The sequence below is a fragment of the Brachyhypopomus gauderio genome, chromosome 15 (assembly GCF_052324685.1).
Source record: "Brachyhypopomus gauderio isolate BG-103 chromosome 15, BGAUD_0.2, whole genome shotgun sequence".
In the NCBI taxonomy this organism is placed as follows: Eukaryota; Metazoa; Chordata; class Actinopteri; order Gymnotiformes; family Hypopomidae; genus Brachyhypopomus; species Brachyhypopomus gauderio.
Window position 1 is genome coordinate 2,148,732 of NC_135225.1, and position 10,459 is coordinate 2,159,190.

The 10,459-nt window shown below is 44.2% G+C and overlaps 1 protein-coding gene across 1 annotated transcript in view; it reads left to right on the forward strand.

Annotated features, from left to right (window-relative positions):
- Nucleotides 1-7,405, forward strand: part of gfra4a (GDNF family receptor alpha 4a) — a 77,283-nt gene extending 69,878 nt beyond the window's left edge. Inside the window, exons 7-8 of the mRNA XM_076975364.1 lie at nucleotides 6,380-6,564; nucleotides 6,860-7,405. Coding sequence (XP_076831479.1) covers nucleotides 6,380-6,564; nucleotides 6,860-6,988 — 314 coding nt within the window. The 3' untranslated portion in view covers nucleotides 6,989-7,405. The remainder of the gene's footprint in view (nucleotides 1-6,379; nucleotides 6,565-6,859) is intronic.
- The last annotated feature ends 3,054 nt before the right edge of the window (nucleotides 7,406-10,459 follow it).

The following is a 10,459-nucleotide window of genomic DNA, read 5'->3' on the forward strand; positions in this document are numbered from 1 at the left end:
AGTTCTGTGTTACTGTAACCTTACAGAGACCTGTATGACTACACAAGTGTCGCACGACGAAGACAAGTGCAAATTTATCAGCACAGTCATAAAGTCAAACGTCTGCTGTCAACAATGTGAGGTCGCCAACACTTTCCAGTCTTGAAGGACAAGCTACACTGTCCCCATCATTTTTGTACTATAGTTTTTTTTTTGTTTGTTTTTTCTTAGCTAAACCTACTTCACACTTTATAATTAGCACACAGAAGGAAAGTGCACTTAGAAGCAAGCTGGAATTAGCCTGTCCTCTCCTGCTGCAGCGACACGCCCGGACTCTGTGCTGTCTGCCAACACTGTCTAGCAGTCATACTAACTGAGAGGCCGTTCACTTTAGTGCTCTGGAGGACTGAGGGGATCTTGAGGACACAGAGAGAGGAGCTCTAAGAGATGGAGTGTCTCCGCACCAGCAAGGCAGCATGTCTGCCATGAAATCTCAGCTCTTTTCTTTTAATTGATCCTGGTGCATAGCTTACCTCCCCCAACCCTGTCTCTGTCCTCCTTGTGTTGTTGGACACTCAAATGTCCTGGCTAGAGCGCTGGGCTTGGGAAACAGACTGTGAGTGTGTGAGTGTGTGTGTGCTGGTTCTGGTCTAAATGCTGACTATGGTGTCTCGGTAATTGAGCATAATTTGACTTCCTGCACTAAACCTAATGGAGCAAAGAGACGTAAAGTGTAGCAGAGAGCAGAAAAGCAGAGATCAGAGATCAGGAATCGGCTGACGAAGTTCCCCGTCTGACGGGTGAATGAGACTGGACCTTAGCTAAGTTCTCCTGGAGCTGTGCACACACACCGATCCTCCCACTATTACACTTCCAAACTTTCTAGACCGTTTGTACATGCCACATGTGAAAGGTCAAAAACAACAACAGCTTAACTGCTGACGGACTCACATATGTTAAGGGATGCTTCACTCAGTGCCATTGGTGTGTGTGTGTGTGTGTGTGTGTGTGTGTGTGTGTGTGTGTGTGTGTGTGTGTGTGTGTGTGTGTGTGTGTGTAGAGAGAGAGAGAGAGAAGGAGTGTACTAAGACTGAGAGGAATACAGCAGGTGAAATCAGCACGTGCTAATCTAACCACCTGAGTCTCACCACAGATTGCCATTACACACATATATATTCAGATCCGCTCTCTGAGCATGTGTGAATGACTGTGTGCATGCCAAAGACAGTGAGTGAATAATAGCGTAACATCTGCACGTGATCCCAGTGTGTCCCCTTCCTTTATTTTTATTTTTATTTTTTATATTTATTTATTTATGTACAAAAGTACATATAACAAGACAATAACAATACTCTGGGGTGAAGAACATATGACCAAAGGGTAAAATAATACAAAGGAGAAAAAGGGAGGAGAGGGGGGAGGGATGTTTTAAATATTACAGTTTTTGTGTTTGTCCATGAGTGTGTGATTGTATGTGCCCATGTGTGTATAGGTGTGGTGAGGTGAGATATATGCAGATATATAAGTTAAATATTTGCTGTTTAGTGTTCGTTTGTGTTAGTGTGTGCATTCAGGTGCACATATACATATAAGATCTTTAGTATGTTTTATGTTTAGATGTATTGTATTTGTATGTAAGGGGGGGTGTGAGGCTTACAGGCTGAGGTAACAATGTCATTTCAGAAGAGAAGTTAGTGTTGAAACCCATATGGAGAGAGAATCTGTATCTGTGTGTGTATTAGAAGCGGGTGTATTATCAAGAGTAATATAGTCCAGAAGAAGATTTTTCCAGAGTGAGATGTCGGTTTTATGTCTTGTTTTCCAGTTCATGAGGATTGTTTTCTTGGCGATGGTTAAAGCTATAAGAAGCATTTTCGTATTAGTGCTATTGAGATTAGTGTTGGCTACGTCATTAAGTAAGCAGAGGGAAGGGGGTAGTGGGATGTGGGAATCAAAGATGACTGATTGGCATTTTATGATTTTTTCCCAGAACTGTTGAATGGGTGTACAATACCAGAAAGTGTGAATGTATGTGTCAGGGGTATTTTGAGAGCAATTAGTACAGATGTTAGTAGTGAATCCCATTTTTGATAATCTCTCATTAGTATAGTATATTCTGTGAAGGAATTTGAATTGTAATAATTGTAAGTTTGAGTTATTAGACATACTGTAAATATTTTTGCATATCTGGGTCCAGAAGTCGGCATCGGGGGTGATCAATGGGTCCACTTCCCATTTGGATGTGGGGATGTAGAGAGAGTTATCGGATTTGGAAATTGTTTTGTATATTTTAGATAGTAATTTTTTGGGAGTTAGGTTCATTAATGCAGAGATTAAAGGTGGATGGTTTATGTTTATAGTTAATTTATCGTACCCTGCTTGTATGGCTGATTTAACTTGTAAATATTGAAGGAACTGATTACTCTTGATGCCATACCCCTGGATTAAACTGCTAAATGGGACTATGGTGTTATTGTGGAGAATATGTTGTAGGTGCGTTATACTCTTGCTTGACCATGTATGGAAGTGTAGTGTCTTTTGGTTGCTTAAAATGTCAGGGTTGTTCCAAATAGGGGTTAATTTAGATGGGGATAAGGGGGACTTAGTAATTTTATGGAATTTCCACCAGGCTGACAGAGCAGATGATATTGCTCCCCTTCCTGCTGGGGACACGCCCTCCAACTTCTCTTCCCCACTGGGGCCACGCCCTCCAACTCCTCCTCCTCACTGGGGACACGTCCTCCAACTCCTCCTCCTCACTGGGGCCACGCCCTCCCTGCTGGGGCCACACCCTCCCACTCCTCCTCCCCACTGGGGCCACGCCTTACCACTCCTCCTCCCCACTGGGGCCACGCCCTACCACTCCTCCTCCCCACTGAGGACACGCCCTCCTACTCCTCCTCCCCACTGAGGACACGCCCTCCTACTCCTCCTCCCCACTGGGGACACGCCCGCCTACTCCTCCTCCCTGCTGAGGCCACGCCCTCACTGCTGGGGCCACGCCCTCCCACTCCTCCTCTCCACTGGGGCCACGCCCTCCCCACTGGGGCCACACCCTCCCACTCCTCCTCCCCACTGGGGACACGCCCTCCCACTCTTCATCTCCGTTGGGGCCACACCCTCCCCGTTGTGGCCACGCCCTCCCACTCCTCCTCCTGTGCTCAGACTCACTCTCGCACGCAGCACATTCCCTTATTGATTAGTGTCCACATTACAGTGAAGCGTCGCTATGACAGAGCAGCTCAGTTAGCATCAGCTCAGTTAGACGTATCCAGGAACGAATTCCCTCTGTCAGCACTGACGCACATTCTTCACACAGCCAACGCCACTTCACGGCTCCCGCCGAGCAGCACGGTGATGTATAGAGTTCAGCAGACGTGTCGCACTGCCAATTAGAAGCAGGTATTCGTTACGAAAACAACAGGTGTGGAAGACAAAGCTGTAACATATCAACCATTTTTAATTGCACTTCAAACATTTCATTTAAGTTCTATTACAATATCAGATGTTACAGATGAAGAATCTTTAATTAATGTAGTCATATAACCGTGTGTTAATTGAGGTGACTTTCATGCGTTTTTAGGCTTTTAGACAAACCATAACTAATGTATGGGGATAGTCATTATTCACATTACTGCTATAAGTCATACTCATCCTAATATGGCCACTCAGATGGCAAGACCTCACACTAACATTCATAGTTAAGTAATAGATTTCAATTTATTACATTTTTTAAAAAGTTAAAATTTCTCCAATATTAATATAACATGGGGCCTATCTGTTACTAATATTAAATATGGAGATGCACTCACATACATCTTCAAATCATTCGAATGGAGACATAAGGAATAAGTGTAAAAATGGAGAGAGAGAGCGAGAGATAGAGAGAGAGAGAGAGAGAGAGAGAGAGAGAGAGAGAGCGAGAGAGAGCATAAAAACTGAGTGCTGGAGTGAATTCCTGCTAACACCGAGGCCCCTGTGGTATACATTATGTTAACAACCTGAAGACAGTGTGATTTAGTCACGGGCTGTCAGGGTCTCGGTCTATAGTGGAACTTTTGCATCTGCCACAGTTGGAGGAGGTTGTCATGCCAAGCTGTCATCGAATGCGTGGGAGAGGGCGCATCTCTTCAGAGGCAGAAATGTTCCCTTGGTGAGCAGCTTACGTGCACCGTGGTGCCAGACCTTAAAGGAATCTTCTACACAAACTCCCTGATTTGGTAGTTATCGAACTTTATTTTGGCACGTTTTAGGCAACACTCTGGGTGTTTCTCTAGCTGGACAAAATGAGCTAACCAACAATTTGTGGTCATTCAAGTTGGAAACTGTGATGAATGTGAAGGCTGCCCTTAATTTATTCCACTGCCAGGTGTCTGAGGAGTGTTGGCTGCTCTTCTTGGAAATGTCTTCAAGTTAAGAATCACATTTTGTGGCCTTTTGGGGGACGTTCCTTTAATGGGGTATTTTAAAACCAATAATCTTTGACAATAATTGATGCTGCAGTTTCTTACAACTGCCAAAAACAATTTGTTTTGAAACCATGACCCATTTTTAAAAAATCTTGAACACAAATCCAAAAACTCAAAATGAATTACACCAAAACGTGTTCTGGCAGTAGTATCTGACTCAGAACCCCGGTTAACTACGCTCATAATGAAACTGCACAAGGGGAAATTAGAATGAATATGTATGTGCGTGAAATCTATGTTAAAAGTGAGTGCAGATAAAAAAGAGGATAAATCAGAGTACAAAAATCAAATCCAATTTTAACAACAAAATCATTATTAATGAGGGTGCATATGAACATTTTGGACAGTGTAAATCAAACAGACGTACAGGAAGATCTTTAGAAAGAAAAGGTCTCATCTCTGACACTTCATATGCATCACATGTCATATCTTCCCTGGTCAGTAGTGCCACTTCACAGTAAAGACAGTAAGGTTGAGAAGCTGAGATCTGAGGATCGTCATCAGGGTATTTATGGACCTGAATGCCACATTGCAGCCTGACATTGTTCTAAATGATGTAAACAGGGCGCTCGTGTTCAATGAAAGCCTCTCAGAGAACTCTCAGGGGTGTTATTAGACGTGCTGTAATTCACCTTCTTCAGTCACTTAGATGCCTGACTGTTGGTTTTAATTTCCCCAATTGACACAAGGGAGCGTATCTAAGGTATAATGTGAGGTCACCACATTGTTGTTTTCGTCCAGAGCATATGATTTATATTATCATACTAATCATATAATTCAGTGACTTCTGGGGAGCATTGTCAGCATTCAAGAGAACACTTCCATCAAGATAGTTGCATCATAGGAAAAACGGTAATCAGTCAGAATAAATTAGAACAGAGTTGCAGTGACGGTTCCCTCTAATGGGAGAAGAGAAATATGCTACTCTCAGAGATTATCCTTCACTCCTGTGACATTTTCTTAGTTCTTTGTTCTTAGCCACTGTACTAAAGCACAAACATCATGTCTGCTGAATTGTTGAGGTTTTCAACCACAATTTTCAACTATTTACTCTTGTCTTTTGCATACATCTAAATATAGTTCTATTCTCAGTCTCTGTTCCCACTGAAGGAATATAGTATAGTATTACTCAGATCTGAATACTATACAGTAATGTTACTCAGATCTGAATACTACACAGTAATGTTACTCCGCTCTGTATACTATACAGTAATGTTACTCAGATCTGAATACTACACAGTAATGTTACTCTGCTTTGTATACTATACAGTAATGTTACTCAGATCTGAATACTATACAATAATGTTACTCAGATCTGAATACTATACAGTAATGTTACTCCGCTCTGTATACTATACAGTAATGTTTCTCAGATCTGAGTACTATACAGTGATGTTACTCAGATCTGTACACTATACAGTGTAGTACACCTGTCTGGAAAACCAACCAAGTTTTTCTTTTGGTAACTGAAAAAAAAAGGTTTGTCAAATTGTATCCAAGGTTTGGATTCTGTGTGTTAGTGACTGAAAAAAAAACGTATGGCAACAAAACATATGGAGGTGTCCACGCTGGGTTGGACACGCCTACAACAGGTTGCCTCATGCTACCTGTTACAGGCAACACAGTGGCTGAGCCACTAAATACTTGAAGGCATGTGAGCTCGTACGCGGGCAGCATATCCGGTGGAAGTGAGGTTTCCATTACTGTCACAGCATTCCTACACTCTATTGATTTGTTGTTCAAGGACTGTGCTCTGAATCTGCAGAGAGCTTTTGCTACAAAACAGAGACTTGGCTGAATCCTGATTGTGATGGTCAGAGAGACAGTGGCTGTGGGAGACGGCTAGCTGAACCATGACACGTGAGTGCAGTCATCAGAGATCCAGTGCAATGATTTGAGTGTGTCTGTTCCTGCCGTCTTCTTCAAAACAGAGAATGCCATCGTGGCCTTCGGCAACGACACTGACCCAAGATCAGCAGTCCAGGAACCAGCGGCTCCCAGCCCAAACACCATCACCACCAACCGGCATTTCGGGACCAGTACTGCGACCACCGCCACCACGGGCTTCAGTGGAGACACTCAATCGAACATCCTTCATCCTCAGATTCCCACGCAGGTAGAGCGCCCAGCACACACACTCTCCATCCGTACGGGAATTGTGTAACCGGAGTGCACGTATCTCGATTCATGATGTGCGAGTTAGCCGTCTGACACAAAGCACAAGAGCGTGAGGTGAAAGTGGCTTGATAAATGAAAGAAGGCATTAAAAAAAATTTGACGTAAACGAGACAAGGCAGACAGACTGTCAGAGCAAACAAAAATGATATGAGCAAACTCTGACATACGGTGTAGCTAAACCCCCTCCCTCTCTCCACACCTTTTTTTTCTCTCTCTCTTCATCTCTCTCACAGATGAACGAGAGAGACAGACTGTGGGGTGACTCCACCCTCCCCTCCCCTGATCTGTATGACAGCAGCACCAGGCTCATCCACCCAGCTCCGTCAGTCTGGCTCCTCCCCCTCCTTCTTCTTCTCTTCTAGAATCAAGATGGCCAATCACAGCTCAGCAGCGTGAAGGCAGGACTGTGTGTGTGTGTGTGCGCGTGTGTGTGTGTGTGGCTGTTCAAACGTCTTCACCTTTATGGATTTCATCATTATAACCCCCACCCCCGAGCAGAATGTGGAGGAATGGATATGAGAGCACGAGAGAGTTCCCACCTTTTAAAAAGAGTTCGGCTGTAGGTTTCATCCCTCAATGTGAAGTAATGATTTATTTTATGACCAGAGTTTTATTACCGACACAGTGGACCAATAGCTCAAGACTGAACAGAAGTAAAGAGTTTGTCCCTGTGTGTGTCCATGTGTAAAACTCTTTCTATAAAGGTTTCTCTGTAAAAAAAAAAAAAACAAACAAAAAAAAAACACAAAAACATCCTTTCAAGTGTGGAGAGACTGAAATATTGCTACAATTCTCATTATAGTCCTTTTTTAATCATCCTTATTTCAATGCCAAATGTAATGAGCTGATATAATGATTTTGGTACATGTGTATTGACTGAAGAGTTCGGTACGGCAGCACGTGCTGTAGTGAGGAAGAGCGCCACAGTGTGGTGGTGGAGAGCTGGGGGGACCCAGCGGTTCTGATGAGGACTCTTAGAAACTCCAGGAGCTGACGGCTTCAGACATGTTTAAATAAGATGACGTTCTTTATTTTTGTACTGTGGATGAAATGTTCATGTATCATATGTGAAGTTCTCTCTATACAGTCACAAGTTTTCCTCTGCAGTGACGTCTGCTTATTACACTCCTTTACGCCCCCCGACATACTGAACCATGATGCATTTGAAAGTTCAAATCTTCTGAGATGAGTAGAAATATCACTTTTGTTTGAAAGATGTTATGTAATCCACACATGGACAAGTGCAGTTTAAAGTGATTTAGACTGTGGCCACTGGGAAAACGGCAGACACTAGAGCATAGCCCAGCGTATTTGAGATTAAGGGAGTGAACCCCAAGGTCTCCTCAAAGTGAACAGGTGGCATAACACATACCGAGTGTAGAGGTCACTCCTTGTTGGACACAGAAGTTTAGGAGCTCCAGTTACGCTACTATCACTGGCTGCGTGGCCTCCTGAACACCTGTAGACGTCTGAAGAACATCACTGTCCATCCAACAGAAACTCAAGCACAACTCAAGTGAACATTTGTATTGGATACCCAGAAGCCATATTCCTTATTCCCAATGTTGACCATATAACTACTATCTCACATTACTTAGAAAGAACACAAATACACATTTCAGCCATATCAGTGGAGGCGCTCGGGTACTGTCCGGGACATACCGGGTTCCTGCCTGCCGAGTGTTTCGGCTCCATTCGTAGGCGTTTGAGCTTATCTTAGGCTACGTCCCTTCTGCTGACGGTCCGGGCTCAGACGGAGAAATCACACGCGAAGAAAAACGCCACGCAGCGTTCACGACAGACGTCACGAAACGGTGAACGGAAATGCTGTTTAATGTTGTACACGTTTGTTTCAAGCTAGGATCTTGTCATTTGAATATCAAGATAATTGTGCATAAGCTCAAAAGGATGGGTTTTTAACATCGTCTTATGTTCAACCTTGTGGCAACTTCTATAGCGCTATGCCTGTCTTTACTGCAGGCAGTCTACACAGCAATTTACATAAGAGCTGGTTCGAGTGCTCCGGACACGTTTAAACGGTTTCCCCCACCCTTGTGCACATCTAAATAGAGCGCCCCCAAAGAGAATGAATCTGCCCCGCCTTCAGAGTACATTGACCAATGAGCTTCTTTTGGGACAAAAAAGGCCACAGGATGTTGACAAATTGGTAGATTTTGTGGGTTTGAAACATGTAATTTCCTGAAAAAATAAAGCTGCCATATGAGGATGTATTAACTGTGTATTTATAATTCTGAAGTGTTTAGAGTACGGAGACATTTGGGAACAAAACACACTTCGTGCTCTTTATTCTGGGTCCTATATGTGCCTTTCTGTCAGTGCATAACCATGTGGAGTCTGCAGGCTGTCACTCGGCAAGGGACCAAACTGCCCTGACTACACACACACACACACACACACACACACTGCCCTGACTACACACACACACACACACACACACTGCCCTGACTACACACACACACACACTGCCCTGACTACACACACACACACACACACACTGCCCTGACTACACACACACACACACACACTGCCCTGACTACACACACACACACTGCCCTGACTACACACACACACACACACTGCCCTGACTACACACACACACACACACACACACACTGCCCTGACTACTACACACACACACACACACACACACACACACACACTGCCCTGACTACTACACACACACACACACACACACACTGCCCTGACTACTACACACACACACACACACTGCCATGACTACACACACACACACACACACTGCCCTGACTACACACACACACACAGCCCTGACTACACACACACACACACACTCCAACCCTTCTCTAGTTTGAAGCACTGAGCACGAATCTTTTCTCTGTAACACACACTTAGAGTTTTACTTTGTTTTTTGTGTTGTTTTTTTGATCTAGTTTGTCACTGAGAGTACATTGGATTCTGTCAGTGACGACGGTGGTTCCCCATTGTTAAACAAGCACATCTCTTTGCCAAGCACAGATCTAAACGATGCTAGATCTTTGCGTGTGCGGGTGTGGCTAGGCAGGCGTACTGGGCTGGAGAGAGAGACTTGATTTCCTCGGACAGCTTCCGCTCCGTATCCCTCGTTCACTGTGCGAATCTAACCGCGGCGGACTCTTCCACAGAGGAGACACAACTCGGCTAGTGGCAGTCAGCCCAACAAACTGCTAATGAGACACATAACATGCTTCAGTTCTTACAGGAGTTCAGAATGATGGGAGGACACAATATTTCCTCAAAGGTCACGGATAATTTGTCATACAATGGAAGTGAACTGAGAGTTGTTATAACAACCTTTCAATCGGCAGGCGCTGCAGCCGTGTAGCGACGACACACCGGCCGCACGAATAGAGCGGAGTGAACGTGCGTCATGGCATGAGGTGGAAACTTCCAACGTGTGACGTTCTTAACATGTTCCTCCAGTAGAACGAGTGATGTTAGCGCTGTTTAAGAACAGACCTCGTGGCACAGATGTGCAGAGGAATGTGTGTGAAAACCCAGCTCAGAATGGTACTGGCAAGTTGGGTGGTGGTTGGGGGGTGTCCAAGATTCAACTGGGAGGGTCAGAACCCCCAGCCCTCCATAATTTGAACCATGCAGACAAGTGACAGTGATGAACCAAAAGCCTAGCGAAGAAAATGAAAAGAAAAAACCTTTCCCTAGTTTCACATTAAATATGATGGGAGATGATGAGAGCATTGTCTAATTTATTTGATGTCTGAAATGAAACCCGGTAGGAGACACAGGGCAATTAAGAGGATTCTTAAAGCCATTACAGCCCAGCCACGTTAATAAGC